Here is a 24,726-nt window from a genome sequence, read left to right on the forward strand (position 1 = left end):
CTGAGGAAATCAGATCCTCCTGCCTCTTCCCGGGCTTTTTCAGAAAGATCCTGCATGGCAGATAAAGGCCGTATCGCTTAGGGAGCATCTGGACACACTTAACCACAACCCTCCACACACACACACACACACACACACACACGCAGTCACGGACACACGTAGATTGAATTTTAAAAAACATTTAAACATTCGTGACTTTCATGTCAGTGTGAAATCAGTAATTCCATGATTATAAAAACAAAACACAATACACGTTTAAAAAAAAACGAAACTCGGCTGCGTTTTTGGGAAAGGTTGCTATGGAAACAGACACAACACATTTAGTAGTATCTATAGTGTGTTCTTCTGATCTTTTTTATGTGTCTTTTATTGGACTGAATATGATCTGTGGGTGTTTTTGCCGTGTACACCATGACTATCTATCACGCCTGTCTGCCGTTGCGGCTAAACATTTCCACCGTCTTTACATGATTCATCAAGGGACCGATTTTGAGTCCCGATTAGTCCCTATTATTGTAATGACTTCAACCCTCAGAGATGTGTTTGAAGAGCATAAATACAGAAGCCACATGAGAGACAAAACGTGACACCACCAAGGCCCACTAGAAAGTCTGGCTTCCCAGAAGACCTTCCAAAAAAATGCTGTGTCACAGTTGCGGGAATCACAAGTGGGTTTTATTGTAAAGATGTTGTGGCCTCGGGGGCCCGAGGGCGGGGGCGTTGTTGTTGGCCCGTCACGCTTGCTCGTCGTCTTCCGGTACAACAGGGATCCGTGTTGGGTTTAGGGTCCCACCGGATACTCTGCACAGTTTCCTTCCAACTCCCAAGTTGATTTATTCATCTGGCATCGTGACGTGACACAGCGGTTACTAGTTGAAAAACGGTCCGCGCACTGAGTGGGATTGGTCGGGAGGTAGCCGTCAGTCGCTCAGTGCCACTCATTTTACCAGAAACTTTGTGACTTAACCTGTGTGGAGATGGGCCCTGAGCAAACGCTACTTCGGAGCAAACTTTCCTGGCCTACATTCCGCCCGACACTTCAATACTTCTTCTCTTGTACCAGTTTATGTGGTCCACGGTGGCTACCGCCCTACCCACTCTTGAGGACTTGCACACCGCAAGAACCAAGACAAGGGCACGGAAAATCCTACTGGACCTCCCGCACCCTGCCCACCACCTTTTCCACATACTCCCCTCAGGCAAGCGCTACCGATCCATACGCACCAAATCCAGCAGACACTCAAACAGCTTCTTCCCTCTAGCCATTAACTCCCTAAACAGCAACCCAAATCTACCTGTATAGTGGCTCTTGGCAATTGTGCACAACCCTGTGGAACAGCATTACCGCTATAATCATTGTAGGTCCAGATCTGCACTCATTTGAACCACTGTCACTGGTCTATATTCCACAGCACCAAGCACTTTAAAGCGCTCAAGGACATCTGCACAGTTGCACACGTTGGACTACAAATACTGCTACTGGCACCAACTGCACAACTGTGATAGTATTGTATTCTACCACTGATCACTTTCGCTCTGCTTGATACTTTGCACATTGTCTCACTGCTGTCATTGGGTGGTACCACCGCACAACGGTACATTGACATTACATACTTATTTGTTGTGTCCTCGTTTATGATGATACGAATGCAGCCTGTACTACCAGAGACAAATTCCCCGTGTGTTCTACATATTAGGCCAGTGGTGGCCAACCCGCGGCTCGCGCGCCGCATGCGGCTCTTTGGCTGGTTCAATGCGGCTCCCAGGCTTTCACACGACAAGCGTTGAAAACGCCTCAGCAGTGGCGATGCCATTCAAACAAAGGCGCTAAATACACAGAACGTACTACAGTACGTCAGCCTATCATCAATCCCGTTACTTGATTGACATAGAGGGCAACCAATCAGATGACTGCATCACCGCTCATGCGCAAACAACGGCGCTAAGCTAGTCAGCAAATTACCTCTGATTTTAAGGCAGAGGTGCCCAATACGTCGAACGCAATCGAACTGGTCCCAAGTCGACCGCAAGGGGGGGGAGGAGTAAATGGAAAAAAAAGATTTGTGTGTTTGTGTCTTTAGCTTTCGCTTGCGCGTGGAAGGGTATGATGTGGCTCTTTGCAGTAACACAGTAAAAAAATTGGCTCTTAGTCTCTGACTGGTTGGCCACCCCTGTACTAGGCCAATAACGTTAATTTTGATTCTGATGGGAAGGAGCCTTCAAAGGACCCCAGCTTGGGTCCTTCGGAGAACGCAGCCTACGAATTTGGACGCAGCTTCAATTTCGCTTCAAAACAATATGGCTGAATAGCAGATGGTATTTTTTTCAGGCAACTATGCTAAACTGTCTGCCTGGTTTTTATTGTATTGTGTGTTTTTTTTTAATAATCTCTTTTTTAAGTACCATAAAAATAACTTTACTGGCTATAAAAAGTTGAAGTTGTTTTAAGGCGTGGCTTGAAAACGAAGCATCATAACGTGGCCGTCAAAACTCATCTGTCTTGTTCTTACGCCAGCACACCCCGGCCCCTGAAATTCAGATAAAAAACGCTTCTTCAGCATCATCTGTGCAGATCTCTTTGGGCGCCGGCAATATTTACAAGCTGTTCTGTCACCTTGTCACATTTTATGAGATGGAAAAACCACACCTGAAAAGTACTGTGGTCTTTTGTTTCAGTTTGAAGAATGGTTGAATGGGTTTCCATGATAACGTTGCTCTTTTCCCATCAACAAAATTTTTTGATTTTTTTTTTTTTAATTTTCACCTATGCTTTTCACAGAACCTCATTGGGTGGAATTCACTAGAAGGAGTTGGTAAAAGTTCGAGCCCCGGAATTCGCGTTCAATGGCTTCTTTCCACCCATAAAAAAAAAAAAAAAAACAAACCAAAAAAAAAAACGGTCCTTTGGCAACATCCGCGCCAAAAAATGTCTTCAGGCGGCGTCAATGTTTACAAGCTGTCAGTCACATTTCACTTGACGTGACATGGAAAACGACGCCTTAAAGCTGCCGCCTTTTGTTTGATGTGCCGCAGGATTTGAAGTTTGGCGAAAAGGCTTTGTGCAACGACGAGGTTGTACTCCCGCCCACGCAACTGCCATGCGAAGGTTGTAAAACTGGCGAAACGGGGAGTTTTGCGCTGCTGCACCTGGTTGTTAACTCTTTTTTTTTTTATGTGGCCTGAGATGCATTTCCGCGCACTGATGACATGACATGTTTTCACAAAGAAAAGGATTGTAATGGTAGTAATCATAGAACATTTGTGAACGGTAAAGACAATGTTTCAGGTAACATCGGAACATTCTTGAGGTGCCTTGGGAGGGGACGAGCTTTCCGATGAACGCAGCTGACTATGAAGTGCCATTCTTTCCAACGCCTGCTTCTTTTCGTTTGTAAAGTGACATGTGAGTGACCTCATTGAAAAAAAATTCAAGATATAAACTGCCGCTCGGTCATTTTTTGATTTGAGGTCAGTACCACTCCAGTGAAGTGGGGAAAAAAAATATGTTGCATTTAATGTGGAACCTCTTCCTGGAAGCTCGTATCGAAAGTGATGTCCACTGAGCGCTCGTTGATTAGGGGAGAGAGAGAGTGAGCGAGAGGAACCCGAAGTGGGTCGCAGACAGCCACTAAAAAAAAAGTTCTGTGTCAAAGTCCCTGTTATTTTCGTGGAAATTATTATTATTATTATTATTATGCTGATGGCCTAAACATGAACAAAAACTCACCATACTTTACCCACACATCGGGCCTGGCAAAAAAAGTGATGTGATCATAAACAATTACACACACCCCAGCCCCACCCCCAAAACAAAATTGTTCTACGGAGGTTTAATTAAAGGAGCCCTTTCCCAGGATGTTTGGGCTGGGCAGTGGTTCTTAAACTTATTAGCGGTACCGAACCCAACCAGTTCATATGCATATTCATCGAACCCTTCATTTTTGAAAAAATAAAATGTGATTTTTTTTTTTTTTTTTTTTACAAATTCAAGACATTTAAAAAAACATTTATTAACAACAAAAGTGTTCCTTCAGTTTTGCCGGTGCGAGACGACAGTTGCTCAACTTGGCTTGACAAATCATGCAGATAGGACGCTGAGTCCCATCACGGTCCGTGATGCAGGTGAATCCATGTTGTACATATTCGTCCGACCACTTTCTTTTTTTTTTGCTCGACATAGCATGTATTAAAATATGTTATTTTAAATCATACCACGTACTATCACAACATTCACATGTTGACTACTGAGCGAACTAAATTTCCCGCTGCACTGATTGGTCAAGCAATGTCATGTGATCATCTGCAGCCAGTGATGGCCAAGCGGGCGTGTTATAACTAATTGACATGTTGAGTCGGGTGTGCCTTAACCTCCATGGCAGAGGCTCCGTCGAACCCCTGAGAATGATTCACCGAACCCCTGGGGTTCGATTGAACCCTGGTTAAGAACCACTGGGCTAGGTCGATGGAAATTGTGAGGCGCGTGTAAGCACCCTAGACGTGCACAAAAGTCAGTGAAAGCCATCCCCATCCATCCATCTATCCATTTTCGGATCCGCTTATCATCACAAGGGTCATGGGGCGTGCCGGAGCCTAATCCCAGCTGTCTGCGGACAGTAGGTGGGGCACACCCTGAGCTGGTTGACAGCCAATTGCAGGGCACACATACGCAAACATCCATTTGCGCTCACATTCACACCTAGAGACAATTGAGTGTGTTCCATTAACCGGCCACGCATGTTTATGGAATGTGGGAGGGAACCAGAGTACCTGGAGAAACCCCACGCACGCACGGGAAGAAAATGTAAACTCCACACAGGAAGGTCAGAACACTGCACAATCGATCACTGCACCTCGGCATTGTGAGGCCGATGCGCTAACCAGTCGACCACTGGGCAGACCGAAGCCATATCCTAAAATGTGAAATCAAAAATGTAAAAAAAACAGGAAAGTGAGCTAAAAATGTCTTTATTTTTGGGCCCATTTTTGCACATTTACATTGCCCAGTCCTAAAGGCTGAACCTGATTGACCTCAAACATGGGCTGTACCAAGACCAGTGACAACAACAGTGGGGTAAAAAAACATCTTTTGAGTTTTCCAAATGCTATATGACTCAACTAAAGCGCCAAAAATTCCCAAACGTCATGTGTATATTTAACCCTTTCAGGGACAGCGGTTACTACAGTGGACAGCTTATCATGTTATCAGGTTACAGAGTGCATGAAAGTGTTAAATGAAAGGGGTTGTTTGTTTTCGGGGTTATATTTAGACCAAAGAAAAGATTCTTCTTAACTGGTATTAAAGTGGATGGCAACTTTGGAACAATGGTACAGTGCGAGTCCAAGGGTGACAACAGTTGAGAACTGCTGCCAATTATTTAATTAACCTTTATTTATCCAGCGTAGGCAGCAGGTGAGAGCAGATTGTCATTTGCTTCGCGCGACTTTTGCCGTGATGACATTTTATAAAAGTACTGTATTTTTAGATCGTCTTTCTTAACTCATTCACTCCCAAAGACGTTATTAAACGTCTTTTCAGACTTGGTCCAGAATTGGCTGGTACTGAATGAGGGTTGTAGACTATGCATATGATACACTATTATACAAGCGTGAGGGCGGATGGTTGTTCATCTGTGTGTGCCCTGCGATTGGCTGGCAACCGGTTCAAGGTGTCCCCTGCCTACTGCCCGAAGACGGCTGGGATTGGCTCCAGCACCCCCTGCGACCCTTGTGAGGATTAAGCAGTTCAGAAAATGGATGGATGGATGGATGTACACTTTGCCACGTTGCAATTATTTCAGGTTTTGTTTTCATCATCACTAAAAAATGGAATGGGTTGAAGTCTCACGAGATTGTTGGTTTGGAGTGTATTTTTCTGGAAAGGAATGCGTCGGTTACGTACGGAAACATACGAACTAAGCATGTCAAGCCGCTCGCTTGTTTTTTTCCCAGCGAAAGGCAAGCTTTGGTTGACGATAAACAAAGTCGAATGATGAAATCGACAGCAACGCTTGTAGCGATGTGGGCAGCGATGCGCCAGGATCGCGACCGTCTGCAAAGGAGCCTGATTAATAGGATCAAGCCGGCGAACAGCAGCTCCTTTTTTTTAATTTTTTTTTTTTTAAATGAGGTCTGTTGATCTGGAAATGAATCTCAATGTGTTTTTCACTCTCCACTGCTTGGGAGGAAGGACAGCAGGCACAATGTGTGTGCGCGCGCGCGCGCGTGTGTGTGCGTGTGCGTGTGCGTGTGTGTGTGTGTGTGTGTGTGTGTGTGTGTGTGTGTTTTTCATGATCAAAAGACAGCGATGGCGCATGGAAACAGAAACTGTCATGTGAAGTTTGACTCTGGCCTTGACAAAGTATGACTCACAACAAATGTGCCGCCTGTTTGTGGTTTTCCTTTTTAACCAAGTACAGCAGAACCAAAGTCAAACGGCTTAAGCATTGGACATTTTGGTGCTGGAACTTAAAATTGTGGAATCATCCGCTCCAAATATTCAGCGAGATGAACAATTGTGTTCTTGTTTTTTGTTTTTTTAAGTGATGGCAAAGAGGGAAATTATAGCCCCAGGACATGAAATGGCTGCTCAGTTCAACTCTTTAAATGTCAGTCAAATACACATTTTATTTGTACCACTGTAAAAACACAACGAAATGTCACCAGGGTACAGGGATGCTTAAAAAACACTGCCGTTTTCAGAGATTTGAGTGTTTTTTTGCTTTGAATTTTATTTAGTTATTATGCAAGCGCCCTCTAGTGGTTAGCGAAAGAATCACCACCGAGGCACCATTGAGTTGTACAGACGCTCCCCAGCTAACGAACGAGATACGTTCCGAAGGATCGTTCGTTGGCTGAATTCGTACGTAAGTTGCTTCAGTGCTATATTTTGTATGGAATGCATGTTTAAGGCTTATATACGTATGTTTAAGGTTTATATAAGTATAATAAAATGAAGCTTAACTTACTTTTGGAAGATGTACTCGAAGGCTTCAGGAGATGATGGAGGGGGAGAGAGTTCCGTCTCGAACTTCTTCATGGGGACAGGCGTTTCCTCCTCCTCCTCCTCCTCCTCTCACAGCGCCTCACGTCGGTATTAGTGGTGGAAAGAAGTACTACAGTACTCGGAAAAAGGCGCGCAATACAAAATCTAACTGACAGCATCTCTGTCCGAGAACATTTTTCGACATACCTGTATCCGCAAAAATGTTCGTATGTACCGTTGTTCGCAACACGAAAGTTCGTAAAGCGGGGAGCGCCTGTATTGAACTTCGAGACGTTTGCATTTCATTTTAAGAACCCTTAGTTTTTAAATATTTCTTTAGGTGAAAATTTGTCTTCACATTTCTCATTCAATAGATTCTAATTGAATCTTAAGTCACTTTATTTTTTTTGTTGCTTTATGTAGAACATGATAAGCTGTCCACTGTAGTCACCGAAAGGGTTAAATCAAATTTCAGCACTCCAACCTCTCTTGTTCTGAACTACGCTGCTCTGATTTAATATTGGTCATGATACTGGTACTCGGCTGAGTATTTTTTTTTTTTTTTTTAGGAGGATACTTACTACAGTGGACAGCTTATCATGTTATCAGGTTTTCAGGGTGCATGAAAGGGTTAATGTGACCCACTCCGTCCGCTTACGCACATGTAAAATGGTTCTTCGGAATGTTTCAGAAAGCACAACAGTAAGTTCAAGTTTTCAAGCGAACGAGTTACATCCAGCAAATCTCTCTCGATGTAGTGAGATTGACTGCCTAACAGGGATATTCAAACGTTAGATCGGAATTGCCTGCCGCGTTTACGTTGAAATATGGAAAATCGTTTGGAAATTAGACCAACTTGGAAGTCAACCCTCGTCTGTCAACTCTTCAATTTCGTGGATCGGAAGCCGCACGGTCGTTTTGAAGAGAGCTCCATCCCCGAAGCCCAAAACGCACACTTCCGTGTGATTTGTGTGAGCGCGATGGCTTGAGCATTTGCCGCTCATGCGTCTCACCTCGGCCCCCCGGGGCGCACCAGAAATCAACTCACACCTGGCTTGTTCACTCAACTCCAACAGGGGCAAGACACACGCAGAGGTTATTGAAGCTGGGGTGCCCCCGCCCCAGCCCGCTCCACCCTGAGACACACGCTTGGCGCTGCTACGTGCGTGCAGCGCACATGTGCACCTGTCACTCTCTGCTTTTCAACCAGAATAATCAAAGATGAAGTGTCCACATGTGCGCTCCAAACATCTGGTTCTGTGTTTCACGCACAAACTGCACCATTCTTTCCATTCACACAACTGTGCGTTATTGACTTTCTTTCCTCTCTCGTTCTTTTTCTCTTCTCCTTGTCGGAATTTCGGACGAGCCAAAATGATTGAAGCCGCCGCCCAGTTGGGGAATGTAATCAACTTAGCTCTTGGAACCAATGCGAGATGATGCCTCGCTTTTATTGCCTCTCAAATATCAATCTATAACAATCCCATTAATGATCGGCTTCGCGGCGTCTCGGAAAGTTGGCTAATCCTCCAGAGTGAGAAAGTCTCTGCCCTCGTCTTTAAAAAGAACGTAATGAGGTCAGCTTTGCCGTAATTACTTTTATGATATAATTATTACCCGTCAACACAGAGGAAGCAATTGGGTTTGATCACTTGCTTTGTTTCTGCCTTTCTTTGACAGCTATTATCCTATTAGGCAATTAAATACAGGACGGTTCCAACCTTGTTGCGTTCAAGCTCATCTAGCTGCAACGGAGATGCCTTTCCTCCCCCCGCCTACCTCCACTTCCAATTCCTGTATCGATGCTTCTGTTTAGGGGAGGGGTCTTATCTGACCGCAGTAAACGGCGTTCCGACGAGAACAGAAAACAGCAAGCGTCTCCTGCCAATACACACCCAAATCACTCGAGAGCAGCCTGTAATTGCGCACGCGAAAAGCTCAACAAACAACAAAACCAACATCTTCACACAAGCAACTGTGTCAGGAATATCTGCTGATGGGAGAATAGCCCAACACCAAGCCATTGAGCAGCACACATCTGCCGCCATGCTGTAACAGGAAAAGGTTTTTGCGTTTTTTTTTTTTTGAGGCTCTGCATGCAATAGACTTTGTTTTATCTTTTAATTGAACCACAAAAACATGGCGGGGCTGTCAAGGAAGAAGCGGATGACATTTAGGCGACTGAGACTCTCTCCTTTGCTTTGTTCCCCCATATTCATACAAAATAATAAATATAGTTAAGTCTTCTCTCAAAACACAATCTCTATATACCGTATTGTCACGACCATAGGGCGCACTTAAAACTCATCCAGTACCAGCCAATTCTGGACCAAGTCTGAAAAGACGTTTAAAAACGTCTTTGGGAGTGACTGAGTTCAAAGTCTTACGTTTTCTACAAAATGGACGAGGCATCTAATCTATGCACCGAGTTCCGAAATCTCTGAATGTTGCTGTGTGACTTTGGTGAGCGCGCCACTTGACTGTTTGATGTCATGCAGACACGCTATACAGAGGAATATTTCGTGAGCGGAATATATAGAGCAAAGGCGGACATAACTGAGGACGGCATGTGGATGTGAAAGGGGAAGGGTGAACGTGAAAGAGGACGCTAAGAACAACAACTTCGGAACGCAGAAAATGGCACCTATGAAGACACATGGCAACGAAACAGTTCAAACTTCAAGCGATCAGTTACGAAGATAAACGAATCCATAGTTCGCAAGTGGAGGAAGCAGGAAAACGAGCTTCGCCAATTCAAGAAGACGAAGCTGAGTTTCTGCGGAAACAAGGCGAGGCGGCCCGAGTTGGAAGACCAACACGGGTAACGGATTCACAGTCAAAGAACAGCCGGGAGACGCGTCTCTACAGTCATCATTCGACTGAGGGCAAAAATGCTTGCAGAAGGAATTAAAATCGAACATTTTCAAGGAGGTCCGTCATCGTACTTTCATTTTATGAAACGGCGCCAACTATCCATCCGGGCAAGGACTTAACGGCGGACCACAAGGAAAAGCAGGCTACCTTACGCTCCGAGACCGGATGTTTTATTTTCCACGCCTTAGCGTCCCTGCTGATTTGTGCCTTCATGTGTTGCCATCTCACGGCCGCTGTGAAAAAACTAATGAACTCAGAGCTTGCCATAATTCCGGTGTCTGCTTGCACTATTGTTCGAGCTTTCGAAAAAAGCCGGGAACGTTTCTGAGGAGCCGCACAGCAACGAGACTGACTCTGACAATGACGCGAGGGAACCTAGCGTGTTCTATAGAGAACGTATCAAGCTGTTCATTTCGGATACAAAAGATGAGGACTTTAAATGATTTGATTGTAAGGATTGATCCAAAAATATCATTAGTCAATTGTTAAATACATGAATGAAGTACAACCTAATTCCGTTTTGCTCCCGTTGCCTTTTTAAAAACATACGCTAGCGTGCATTCATGCTAGCGTACTTTTTTAAGTTAACATACATTTTACCATGCCTGCGTACAATAATGTGGTGCGTCTTGTGTATGTATGAAATACAGAAATAGCACCCGTAATTGACACATGCGCCTTTTAATACGGTGCGCGTGAAAAATACGTTTTTTGTATCTGTAGGGCTTGTTGCTTGCTGCTGGGTCTTGTATATTTAAAACCAGAAACAATTTTGTTCGGAAAAACATAATGTAGCCTATTATGAATCTTTAATTAGTGTTATTCATTGTTATTACATTTGGTGAGATAATGTCTACGTGGGTATTATTATTTATAAAGTGTTTCTTGTTTACAGAAGGGTAAATGTGTTTCAGTTTTTCGTGCCCATTTTGGAATGACTCTTCCATCTGCGGCACTGTTCAGCGGCAATTCGGTGACTCGCACGGGAGCAAAAACAGGGGCCTCAAGGAAGGATTTTGACTAAATCCCAATTGTGCATCGGGAGCTCCATGTCCAACCATTTTTGTCATTGTCTCAGTCAGCAGCCTGGTTCATATCGCGCCGACATAGCCTCATCCTGCGTCAGCTCCACGTTGCGCCACACAGACACGCGCACATCTGGAGCTGATGTTCCATCAGCCTGCCGACAGCGCTGACTTGTCTTCTGCCTTCCCGCAGGCTCTGCGGGAGAAGGTGGAAAGTCTACAGAGGCAGCTGCGCAGCTCGGAGAAGGCGCTGCTCGGCAAAGAGCTGGAGAGCGAAGAGAAGGTAATCAGACGCTCCCCTCATCTGCCTTTCTTCACGCGAGGCCTCCGCGTCAGTCGCTCCGGCTTAACATTGCGTCACCCGCCGCCCGACGCACTCCTGTCACATCGTCACGCTTCTTATTTAACGTCCCAGCAGTCGCTATCCTTAGCAGACACTACAGAAGGTTACACAAGACACACGGAACAAATTCTCCCTTCTTGGTTTCCACACCAATAGCCTCCGATCCCCCGTGACTCCACCGTCATTCTCCATTTCCCGGCCAAAGAAATGCCCCCTCACGCATTTCCCAATATTCTTGAAGATTTGGCTTCAAGGGAGAGAGAGAGCGCCTAGGGCCAAGAACGCCACCGCGGCCTGTGTTCAGAGGGAAGCCTGTGTGCTCTCACACACACACGCACACACACACACACTCGAGAATGCCCTGTAATCAGGCTGCGTTTTGACCTTGACACACTGAGAAGATAGCGCTAATGACTATACTCGCACAGGAGGGCTCTTCATTGTCGCCCGTTAGGCATTCATTCTCGCCGACCTACCCAACCCGTCGTCGTCTGCCCCCCCCCCAGCACCACCACCACCACGACCTCTGATCTGCCCATTGACCCTTGTACACACTTCATACACTGGTCACACACCTCACTTGTCTGCGTCGTCACAAATTTGCACAAAGGAAGGGAGAGTGTCCCCTCTTCCGATTTGGGAAGAATGACGAGTGCTAATCATGCTATATATTTTTTTTAATCTCAGGGACGCTTTTCATGTTTGCATTTGTGAATTTTAGTCGGATGCAGAAGACTGCGAGAAAGGTCATATTTATAAAATAAGAGTTGGGTTTCGCAACAGGTGGACATTTTTATTTCTTTTTTTTCCAGAAGCATCATAGCTATAAAGACGACGCCTGGTAAAATTCGCATTCTGCAAGCTTTTGTAGGGCAATCCAAAGAACAAAAAAAAATGAAAATATCTCAAATTTATTCGACAAATATATTGCTAATGCTATATTTTATATTGCACTTATATTGAACTGTGTACAGTTCTTTTCTGAAACATTTATTTTGGGCAATGAACCCCCCCACCCCAATTTTGCTGCTGTAGACTGCATTTTTCCCCAGTGTGGGACAAATAAAGGTTATCTTATCTTGAAAAGCTGATGCTCTAGGAAAAAAAAATTCAGGAGACGTCAATCGCTATCGAAATGATCGATCCATTTATCTGGCGCATGGTGCATATACTTTTGTTTATTAGTACGTGAAGGCGTGAAATGTCAAATTCTCACGACGCTTGTTAAACGTCTCCACTCAATTGGCTGAGGCAAACGTGGCACTTCAGAGTTTGTGAGGCATTTCTGAAACGGCGAAATAATTCTTGAGGAAAGTCTTTGTTATTTCTGGGCAGAGGGGCAAAGAAAGTGTTGCCTCCGAACATACGCTTATTGTCTCAGTGACAGTTTTGGTTACAATTCGTAGCCTTCGGAATGAAGTCGAAAACAATCACGCCCACGTTTGTCAACGCCACGCGTGGCATCATGGATGCTCCTCTCGTCGGAACGGCGTCTGGCCGTGTGGGCAGCAAGGCTGCAATGCAAGTGGTCACGAATATTGAAACGAAATGAAATTGTGATGTCATAAAAATAGGAATGGTGCTTTCTGATGGTGTCAGTTCTGACTTCTGTCTCTCTTCATTTCATTGCCCACTGTTGTTGTCTTGCAAAGGAGCTGCTATGCACTGTGGGAAGTGAGAAATGTGCATCCATCTCAAACTTTCTTGCAACTGCATGTCTTCAGGGAAAATGTTTCTGATGTTGTTTTCTTTTGTTTGGCCACCAGAGCTGCCTTGTCTCTCGAAAGTCTTTTTCTCTTTGTTTTGGTGGCCAACCTTCACTTGTCATTGTCGCCGAAAACGTCACCGCTGCTCGGTGCGAAACAGGCCTCGCCACATTAAAATGTGTCTCACTTGATTTCTGTGGTTGCTTTATAATGAACGCCACACAACGATATCGCGTCTTTTGAATCGGATGCGCAAGAGGTTAAAAGTGGGTCTTAGGTGCAGACTTTGCACATAAAGTGGCGGCTCATTCTGTTTTCGGACCCCTTGAAGACGGTCCCATCAAGACTTCTGGCAGCCTTGGTCTTGTACCCCGTTCACATACTTTGAGGTGATTCTTTTTGATGGGCTTTTACAATACACAGACAGGCAAGTCCGAATTAAAAATTGCTGACCGTAAGCATCATACAATACCAATTTTTTTTTTTTTTTTTTCCGTTGAAATACTTCTTGTTGGCGACCCGGTGCTCCAGTGGTTAGCACGTCGGCTTCGCAGTGCAGAGGTACCAGGTTCAATTCCAGCTCCGGCCTCCCTGTGTGGAGTTTACATGTTCTCCCCTTGCCTTCGTGGGTTTTCTCCAGATACTCCGGTTTCCTCCCACATTCCAAAAACATGCATGGCAGGCTGATTGAACACTCAAAAAATTGTCCCTCAGTGTGAGTGTGAGCATGAATGGTTGTTCGTCTCTGTGTGCCCTGCGAATGGCTGGCAACCAGTTCAGGGTGTCCCCCGCCTACTGCCCAAAGACGGCTAGGATAGGCTCCAGCATCCCCCGCGACCCTTGTGAGCATAAAGTGGAATGGAAAATGGATGGATGGATGGATGGATGGTTGGATACTTCTTGTTCCCCAAACTCTCTTTGTATGTGTTGCTGAACCACGCGTGTTAAAGTCGCAGTTGTTTGAAGGTTTCTAATGACTGTAACATCTGCACCGTGAGATTCTTCTCATGTCAAAGGCACCCAGCCTTGCCTCAATAAAATTTGGGAAGCACCTTGTTCGTTTCCCACACCCTCAGCCAGATCTGAAGCGGCATTTTCATATTTTTTACTTCTGAAGTTCTTTCAGCAAGGCGGCTTTCAAATCACGGCTCGGTGAACTCACGTTACCGACTCATAGTATGCGGAGGTGCAAACTTTGTGAGTGGCGTCATTTTTGATGTACCACCTTGTTCCCGACAAGGTTCTTTGTCACCCGTGTCGCAAAAATGTCTTCCTGGCAACGACTTAGACACACCTTCATTAGCATACATCAACCTTCCCGACGACGTGACAAACTTCACTTGAACGTTGAAAGTGTTGCGGGCTTGTTCCTTTCCGCTGGCAGCTGTCAAAAAAAAAAAAAAAAAAAAACATGGCGCGTGACAGTACCGACGGGGCACCACCATCTGAGGACTATATTTAGATGAAATGTTGTAATTTCCGGATGGCTGAGCGGGGGATATGACTGGCGCTCGTCAGAGCAGTCTTCAAAACAATAGCAATCGCACACTTGATCAGGAACTTTAGCTACGTTTGAAAAAGGGCTGCCGTCGAAATCGTGGAGTTGACAGCTTCAGGGAATGGCATCACACGTCTTGCTTTGCCTTGATCCAAAAGTCTTGTCATGATACACCAAAAGTTGCTCTTGATTTTTCACAAGCGCGGTTTCGTCGAGTCCAGGGTTGGGCAACTTCGGTCCTCCAGGGGCCCCGATCCAGCAGCTTTGCGATGTTTTTCCTTTCTCCAACACAGGATCTTGATCAGGCTTTTGTTAGAGCTTGCTGATGAGCCAATCATGTGAGTCAGGTGTGTCGGAGGAGGGAAACATCTAAAACACAGGTGTCAAACTCAAGGCCCGGGGACCAGATCAGGCCCGCCAGGTCGTTTTATGTGGCCCGCGAAAGCAAATCATGTGTGTCAACCTGCTAAAATCGGTCCCAAAATGTGAAATTGTCATGTTTAATAAATAACGTTGAGATTTCGCAATAATTTTGTTACCCAGTTTACACTCACTTGAACAAAAATTGAACAAACTATTATAATTGACTAATTTCAAAACTAGTAATATATTAATTTGTTGTCTACAAGTAATAATTTTGTGGTTTCATTGTCATAATGGCCCTCCGAGGGAAGACGTAACTCCAAATTGGCCCGCGACTAAATTGAGTTTGACACCCCTGATCTAAAACATGCAGGATGGGGGCCCTTCAAGGACCGGAGTTGGGCACCCCTGGACACGTCCACGTTAATAGTCACCAGTCTTATCGCCAACATCGACTGTACATTCATGGCACAAAAGAGCAAAATTATACCTTCCCCTTTGAATACTCACTAGGAATAATTCATATCACAGTTCGGTTGTCATGGTTTCTGGTTCGGTTTGGTATGTGTTGAACGTCATTTATTTGGTGAAGAAAGTTATCTTGGATGAATGGATGATGGTAAATAAATTTTTATGGACATTTTTATGGAGTACGTCAAATAAGGTTGGTTGTTTCTTTTGTGCCGAGTGCTTGTTATCATAACTGTCTACCAAGAGCAGCAATCATATTAATTATATGATGGTACCAAAGGCGGCATAGTTGTTTTGGTTACAGTTGCGCACAGCGGTGGTTATTATTGATTGGCAGAAGAACAATGGCAGGAATTACAAAACGAGCGACGCTTGCACGCAGACGTGCATATTTCGAGTCAGATTTACTCACAAAATCCGAGCTAACGTCATCATTATGACTTGCAAGGAAGGAAACCGTGACAGTGGCTTTGTTGTATTTCTCGCAATGGTGTTTCAATTTGACTCTTGGAGGTGGCGCTTGTCGTTCAATTGCTTTGTGAAGGAAAGATCATGCGAAAAACAGCCACATCGAAGCTTGCCGGGGATCGGGGAAGTCCGACCTAAAAATGAAAACCTTTCCTGACACAACACCCTCTTGTCATTCAATAAAACATCCAATAAAACATCTCATCTGGCATTCAAAATATGTAAAGGAAAATATTTGCGATGACAAACTTCCCCATCAGTTTACTGTCATGTTTGTGTGGTGCGAGGTTCAAGAAAAGTCCAACATTCACCGCAAAGCATCCTCGTTAGCCTCTGTTAGCATAGCATATGGTTCCGCTGCAGCAGTGCTGCTATTTAAAAAAAATAAGCTGCTTTCTCCATCTTATTTTTCGCTTTAGCCAGATATACTGAGAATCTGGATATACTGACAATCATGCGGAGAATGGATATCAAAAGTCTACACACCCCGTTTAAAGGCCAGGATTTTGATGTAAAATGAGGTTGAGCTAAATAAAAAAAATAATAATCTAAAATAATCCACTGCAAATAGTGTGCACACACACACACACACACACACACACAACTGGGGCTGTGGCTGTTTTCAATGTCAACCACTCAAAACTCTTGATTAAAGGGAGCCAGCGGACACCAACTCCAAATAAACTTCAGCTGTTCTCATAGGCTTGAAAAGGCAGAGGGAATTATGAACAGCTCCAAATAGTTGTCAGTCCAAGCACAAAATTAGGGATGTTGGATGGCCCTTTTTTTCAGCCCTGATACCAGTAAGGGTATTCACTTTTTGTGAATTCACTGATACCGAGTACCGATACTCCTTGCACTTTTGATATGAAATTTCATTGAAAACAACGCCAGAAAAACAGACGTTTCTATTCTGACGCAGTTCATGATTCGCGGCTGTGTCAGACTGCCACTGTATAGCAGTATGGTATAAACTGCCGAGGAGAACTTACTTGATGTCAGATTTTTTTTTTTTTTTTTAGTATCGATGACTGGTATCATCAGAATAGTTCGTACAAGTCGGCCCCCACTTTCCCAAACTGAGCTGAGCCGAGTGTGGAAAAAGCGACTTGAGTGAGCTGCTTTATGTCGGGATCATTTAGAGTAGGGGTCCGCTTTGAAGTGCTTCCCAATCCCTCGTATTGTGCCCGCCAAGATTAATTAGCCAAAGCCAGAACAATCAGTTAAATCCACAACAGGAAAATGATTTCGAGGGGGGGAAAGGCAATCTTTTTCACTCATGCGCTCTTCACTTGAAAGATGTGACTGATGAAAGGTGGATTTTTGCTGTCATTGTGACCACTTAACACAATTACACTCAGGACTTTTGGGGGGCCCCATCCGTGCAGATTTTTGAGCTGCGAGCTGTCGCAAGGTTAAGGTCTGTTCAACACAGTAATTAGACTTAAAAAAAAAAAAAAAAACTTTCTGTCCATTCTTTTTAGTTTCATTATGCTTTATTCCATACAGTGCTATTTTTCATTCATTCATTTTATTCATCCACTTCTATCCATTTTCAAATCAGACCTCTGACGTTGAGAATTATATTGCCAAGCATTTTGACTGATCTTGCAAGTAGTTTGTGACAAAGTAAGCGCCAAACCTCCAGTTTCTGACCAAAAATGGAAAAAATGGGCCGTGTGTTCAGCAGAACAGCCACTTGGCGTTTTGCTATAGAGGGCCATACACGTTGGCTTGTTTATAACAGCCCTCCAATATGGCCGCCCGTAGTGCATTGTGGGTAATTGCTAAAAGGACGGAGCCCTCTATCGCTACGCTAACTCACCCCAAGGCTAATCAGCACATCAGTTATTTATTTATTTTTTTAACGTGGCCTTTGTAGCGACGCCACTCGAGCGGCAAGGCTAATCAGCACATCAGTTATTTATTTATTTATTTATTTTAACGTGGCCTTTGTAGCGACGCCACTCGAGCGAAGCGCGACTCAGCAGTCAATAGTCCGCTGCTCTCCGCTGTGCGTGCATCAGCGCGAGTTCGATCTTCGATGTCCCGTTCGCCCAGCACTCCGCCACTGAAATCGTGTCTGGTGTCTTCATCAAGCCAAACAACGCGCAGCGGGTGACGATTATGCTTCCCTAACCGCTTCCCCTCCTATCGGCTATTCTGATCATTCCGTCATTCCTACGATTTCCTTCCTTCGTCGCCTACGCCGACTTTGGATCCAGGAGGGGGGCACTGTAGCGACGCCACTCGAGCGAGGCGCGACTCAGCAGTCTATAGTCGGCTGCTCTCTGCTGTGCGTGCGTCAGCGCGGACATGTACGCACGGGCGCGTCTTTTGGCTTCAACCAATCAGTGCTGACGCAACGGACGTTACACATCAAAGAGCTTTGATCTACGACAACAGCTAAGCTAGCCTAGCCACGACAACAGCTAAGTTAGCCAGTTGAGTAGACACGATGCTCGAGGTCGGACGGACACGTTTTACTGTCGTCTGTATGTTTTTCTCTCTTTTCGATCCAAATATATATTTTTCGACAAACAATAGCTGTCTTGTCCACGACGTCTTTTTTCGTTCCACCGGGGTTTAGCTAAAGTGATTATAAAGAGACCAAAATCTCTTTACCTTTGCCATCTTTTTATTCGGCTTAGTTTAAGACAAGCATCGTAGCCACAGGCAGACACAATGAACTCAGTCGTGGTTTATTGTCGGGAAGAGGGACAGTTCAAGAAGGCAGGAACCAAAGGCAGTCAGAGAAACCAAACCAAGGTGTACGGGAATGCTGAGCGTAAACAACGAGGCGGCAGGGAAGATAGCTGACAAACTTCCAACGGGTGTCCCTTTACGCTGCAGGGGTGAGTGTGGCTGATGAGGTGAAGACTGGCAGGTGTGTCAGAGAGACAGGTGCAATGATTGGGGAGACGCCCAACCCACACTGAATTAAGGGAAAGGCAACCAAAAACAGAACAGAGAGGGGCCACAACAGTGGAACACTGAGGACAGAACAATTTATTCTCACACTTTTTCTCACGATCACAACACAGGCGTTCCGCCATCAACCCTTAACTCTGTTCATAAACGTGCCTCAACGTGTCCAACTTCCAACGTGTCGTCATTTCTCGCCTTTGTAATGGACACGGCGAGTTGAGATTCACCCCCTCATTTTTAGAGCTCTGCTTATGTAGAATTTCAATTCGTTTCAACGGGAAATGTTGATTCGATATTAAACTTGGCAAGTCAAGGTACCAGTGCAGGCCATATGGGCGAAAGTATCGGGACACTTGGCAATTCCACCTACAGGAATTTGCCATGGCAGGTGCTCCATTCATGTCACACGTCAGACTTGCGCTCTTAATTGGAAAAGGAAAAAAAAAAATTCCTGACTCAGCAACTGGATTCACGCCGCAGATTCTTTTATAGCTCAAACCCTGTGTTTGCGCGCACTGCTGCTATATGCGAACCCCGGCAAGCTTTCCATTCATGTGTGCTTGTCGGTTAGAAAGCCTTTCTCAGCTTCTATAATCAGACTCTGGTTTGGTCGGCATGTAATTTAGCCCCAGACAGACTTCCTCCAGTTCCTCCCCCGGCGGAGAGGTTGCGAGAAAACTTGCCAGAGAGCCGCCGCCGCCGTCGCCACACTGATGCGTTCTGTTGTGTAAATGCTCCGTGGCATCGAGTTAGTGACGCCAGACGTGAGCAGCCGGCAGGGGGTGTCGTGCTGGCTTGTGCGGGACCCCCTGCGGTGATGTGAAGGGATTCTGACGAGGGAGGGAAGCACTGTGAGCTACGAATAGGGTCGGGAATGCCTGGTGTGCGTTGCTGGAAGATTCCTCACTTTGAAAAAAAAAAAAACAACAACAACAACAACAAAATTTGAAACGAAATAAAGCCTCTCATGAAAAGTTCCCAACTATTGTAAACCTGCCCCAGATTGGAGCGCAGCCATGACCAATCGGCCCACGCTGAATCGGCTTGTAAACAAACGTACCATTTTGTATGAAAATGAAGTTCTGTCCCCCGATGTCCTCGATGACCAAGAGACTTTTGTAGCCGCTGTTTTTTTTTCATATGCTCTGCCACGCCTCCTTCGTCAGGTCACCACACTGCGTCAGGAGTACGAGGAGAAGATGAAAGGTCTGCTGCCCGCCGAGCTCAGACAGGAACTGGAGGACACCATCACGTCACTCAAAGCTCAGGTGGCCGCTTTGTTTGTTGTTTGCATTCACATACGCTTGTTTACCCTTTTGAGGCTGACCGGGGCACCATTTTGATTGCGTTTGCATATGCGTCAAGGCTAAATAAATAAATAAATAAAAATACACGAAGAATCTGATATTTTCACATCGGAATTGCGCCGCTCCCAAATGTCAGGAAAGAAATTATCTTTCAGGCGCTTTGAACGCAACCGCCCTCCCCAGACTTCCAGCAAGTGCGTAATTGACAGGTAATCCATGCAGTGGAAAGAAATGTTGCAAAATGTACACACGCGAATTTAAAAAAAAAAAAAAAAAAAAAAGCGTTCAATGCGGGGGCATCGCCAGCCTTTTTTCGCCGGCCAAAAACCAAATCCCACAATTCGCCGTGTCTTGCAGCTGGCAGAATGCTTCGCATATCTGCGGCGTGCTCGCGCACGATTGTGCCTTCTTTAACACGTGCGGGATTGCGCATCGAAACCGATGCGGGCATGTTTGCGCTTTGATGTGGTCAACATTTACATAACATGACGGAACGTGAGCGTTACCATTTCACGCTGTCCTTAACTCACCGAATTTGGCTAAGATCTCGTTTTCAGCTCTGTCAACGTCTATTAAATGGGATGCCACCGAAAGTATATCTCTGTCCGTTGCGGGATCACTGTCAAACCTTTCATCGCTTTACGGGTCATGTTTGAAGGGACATTTTAACATTCTTGATGTGAGGATAAGCAATGAATGGATGAGTGCGCGGATTGCCATACAAGCGTGAAAGGAAGGGAAGTTGCTCCGTGATATACAGCTGGGTCAATGGCGAGTATGCATTTTGTTACCATGGCGACTCCAGTTAGGGTAGGGGATTGAAAAAAGCCTCAAGGTGAACTCCCGTAAAGACAATACGAGTTTTTTTTCACTCATGAATGCAGCACTTCTTCATACAGTACATTACGCTGTGGCACATGGAATTGGATTCCGCCAAATACCGGAATCTGTATTTCAAGTCATTTCAATGGGGATTTGACGAATTAGAATCCGAAGGCCTTGGAGCTCATCGCCGGTGTTTGATGCTCGATCTTTTCCCGATGCCTCCCCGAACTCACCCCTGCCGCCTCATCTCAGAAAGGAATGTTCCAGTCAGAACAATACAGATTCTTTAGGGGGCGGGCTGATGCTGCGCCAGCGTCTCCGTGCCGGCCTGTAAACGTAGCCGGGGTTTATTTTCACTTTAGCCCAGACACTTGATAAATAAACCCGCACCCCGCTTTGCAGCTCAACAAAAGGCCGGCAGCATGTCACGTCCTCACCTCGGCGAACCTGCCTCATAACCTTCCCCGCCGTTCCCTTGTGCCTTCACCCCTGCGGCCTCATCTCATGACCCCCGACCCTTTTGTCCTGGCACCCCTGGACTCAACAACCGAGCCTTTTATCCACCAAGCCTGCTAAACTTACTCCCCCACCGACTCCCCCCAACTCCAGCTCTTCTCCAGCAAAAAACACAACCCATCCAAAGCCGTCATATCGATAAAACTTTTTTCTCTATGGTTGATAACACGTATTCCCGTTGCAGGTAAATTTCCTTCAGAGGAGGGCCAACTTCCTACAGGAAGGACTGGATGCATATCGCAACAAGAGGTTAGTATTTAGTTTTGGACTTGGGATTGCCTGGGAATTGTGTGATTTGGAATCTCGTCCAGAATAATATCAAGTGTTGTTCATTGTGTCGTCACAGTTTTGGGAGGGTTTTGAAAGTAGTATTTGAGATTGAAACAAAATGGTCTCGCTGGTGCCTCCTAGCATAGTCCACTACATCATTCCCATTTCGTCGTCATGTTGAATGTCTGTGGAGAATGAAAATGTGGAGTAAAACAAAAAAAAAAATGCTCACCACATAGATTTCAAGGTTGCTTTTTGGATCAAGCGTGTCAGGTTTTCATTACGGTGTGAGATCCCGACAGCTGGCTCAATACTGCCACCTAGGGAGTTAAACGCGAGCTTCTACAAGTGACGCTTGGTTCCGTCATCACCTCTAATGAGCTTAGTCACCGGACAAATCCAACTTGTAAGTCAAGGGACCACTTTCTGGTAGTATTTGTGGCACAAGGCGCTTCAAAGCAATGTTGTGCTGTCCCATGTTGTTTATCCCATCTGGATGTATATACCATGAAATATATATACCGTATTGGCCCGAATATAAGACGGTGTTTTTTTGCATTGAAATAAGACTGAAAAAGTGGGGTCGTCTTATATTCGGGGTCTAGACATTATACCCATTCACGACGCTAGATGGCGCAAGATATCATTGAAGCAAATGCTGAACTTGACTCCGCAGGCCAACGTGAACCCCTGTCACGAAGAATAAAAATAAAAATAGCGGTAGCACGAAGAAGAAAAATAAAAAATAGCGTTAAGAAAGAAAAGAAGAAAATAATAGAAGAGATAACAGAAAATGGAGAAACGTAGCGACAATCTGGAGAAAAGTGGGTCGAAGATCGGCCAGGTTAACCGGCAGCTGAGGAGAAGTTATGATGTCATTTACATTTCATAAACCAGAAGCCATTCATTTACGAATGTGATTGCACAGGGCCGTCTTATAGTCGGGCCAATGTGGTATATATTTTTTAATCCGTCTTCCTGGTCCACCTCGCTTCGAAAAAGTGGGTCAGATGTTGACAAGTCTCAAAGGAGACATCAGTCAGATGAAAGCATGTGTCCACCCCCATGGTGACGTTCTTAACTGATGTTTGATGGCATGATGTTGATTTTTGCTGCTCTTTGTGTCCAGGTCACCTCAAGCGTGGGACAGCCGCTCAAGAGACACAGAGACCACCAATCAGATGTGAGCATTGATCGTACCGAGCGTTTCCACTACATCTGCCATAGCGCACACTTGGTTTTACGTCTTGTAAGAAGTGTCGGAAGTACTTGGCGCCTTTTGTTTTGATGTGACACACTAATTAGCCTCAATATTAGCGACACTGCTACAATCAAATGGGAACAAGTACAAGAGTCCGGACATTTACATAAACACGTGAAACCTTGACATGGGCCAAAATCAGATCATTGATCAGTTTTGGTGAAGTTAAGATAGATCATGTTTTGAAATTGAGCTCACGTTATTGAAAACGAGCGGTTTCGATAGCCTTGACATTAGCTTCCTAGTATGCCTGCGATGAAGCTAATGTCATCTCCGGGTATGAAAAATTAATCCACTGCAAATTTAATATTCAGTCAATTCAACCTTTGCGGATCAACATGATCTGGACAAAGGCAATTATGGTATTATTATTATTATTATTATTATTATATTTGCTTGTATTACTGTATACGGTGGAAGCCCACATATTTGTGCTTCAGCATTCTTATATGGTTTTCATACCTATACCCCATTTTTAATGAAACTTGAATAGTTTTTTTTTCTTTGGGGGGGGCCTTTCTAAGGCATTTATAATAAGCATCAATTATTTGCGAAATACAGCAATCGCCTCTCTGTAGGATCCAGTGAAGTTCCCACTGTAAACTACAGCTAAAAATAACCCTTTTTTATAAATATGTTGTAAAGAATGGTAATTGAGATTTTGTGCTTTTTTTTTTTTTACACTTTTTAACTTTTTATTTAAATACTTTTTAAATGTATTTTTTAAAATTCAATTTATCATCATTTGTATTTTTTTAAGCATCTCTCAATTTGGATCCAACTACATTTCGAGTACTTCTGTATTATTTTTATTGTTATGAAACATATTTTGTGGGAATGTGTCATTTATGTATCTCATTTTTCTAAATAAAAGACATTGCTTCATTTCCATGTTTTTTTTTTTTATTTTGTTTTTGTTTTTTGGTGGGGGGGTCATTTTGTCTTTGATTTTATTTTCCTAATAACTTCTTTACATGGGAGTGTGGAGGTTTTGGAAGCGTCGTGCTCTTTTGCATTGAACTTGCTGGTGCTGGTATCTGGTGTAACTGGTAGCCAAGTTTTGCCTTCCATACATTCCGTCCATACTTTCTGTCTTGTAAAATGTATTTTTCAAAGAACATGACGGCCTTGTTTTTTTCTTCACCTACACCACATGTGCGCGTGTGTGCGAGACCTGCTCGCCCGTCTCCAAATGAAACCTGACACCTGCCTTTATTTATGTGACGGCCTTCATTCTGCTGCCTTCTCAGTGAGGGATGAGAGCAAAAAAAAAAAATGTCATCTGAGAAAGAGGAATGTAAACGTTAAGGCCTTTTTCTTTAGCATGACCTGAACATGACCCTCCACATTTTCGACCGTTTTACAAGAAGCCGTCGTAGCTTGCGCTTATCAGGCAAGGAACCTTATTTGGTAATTTACTGCAAGTGCCTGGCTTGCAGGTAACCATCAGAATCAAAACGTGAGACCCTCCTTCCTCAAATAGTTCAAATTCAAATTGATGCCATGCCACAATTCATCACTGAGGACTTGTGTCTGTTACCCGAGCATTTTGTACAAATAAAGGTGCCAATTAAATGCCTCACCTAACAGCAGCACATTTCGCTACATTCTTAAACAAGGATTTCCACCGATAAAAGACTCAACGCTAAATAGACATCTCCGTCAAATAATCACTTCTGCAGGTGGGAAAGAAGCTCTACGGAAAGACGTCAATATTAGGGCAGTTTTTGAATGGCTACAATTCTGTATACCACAGGTGTCAAAGTCAAGGCCCGGGGGCCAGATCTGGCCCGCCACATCATTATATGTGGCCCGCGAAAGCAAATCAAGCATGTCAAGTTCCATGATGCTTGCTAAAGTCTGAACCAAAATTTCAAATTGTCATATGT

General features: G+C 44.6%; 1 protein-coding gene across 5 annotated transcripts in view; it reads left to right on the top strand.

The window, feature by feature from the left end:
- cep112 (centrosomal protein 112) overlaps positions 1-24,726 on the top strand; it is a 144,344-nt gene that overhangs the window by 113,794 nt on the left and 5,824 nt on the right. For 3 of the 5 annotated variants that reach the window (XM_019868675.1, XM_019868666.1, XM_019868682.1), the window contains 4 exons: positions 11,075-11,164; positions 19,825-19,926; positions 21,491-21,555; positions 22,706-22,759. In XM_019868675.1, coding sequence (XP_019724234.1) covers positions 11,075-11,164; positions 19,825-19,926; positions 21,491-21,555; positions 22,706-22,759 — 311 coding nt within the window. Of the gene's footprint in view, positions 1-11,074; positions 11,165-19,824; positions 19,927-21,490; positions 21,556-22,705; positions 23,956-24,726 lie in introns of those variants that run through there. The other 2 variants (XM_019868700.1, XM_019868691.1) reach the window with 2 other exon arrangements.

This window comes from Hippocampus comes, unplaced genomic scaffold (genome assembly GCF_001891065.2).
Source record: "Hippocampus comes isolate QL1 unplaced genomic scaffold, H_comes_QL1_v1.1 scaffold98, whole genome shotgun sequence".
In the NCBI taxonomy this organism is placed as follows: Eukaryota; Metazoa; Chordata; class Actinopteri; order Syngnathiformes; family Syngnathidae; genus Hippocampus; species Hippocampus comes.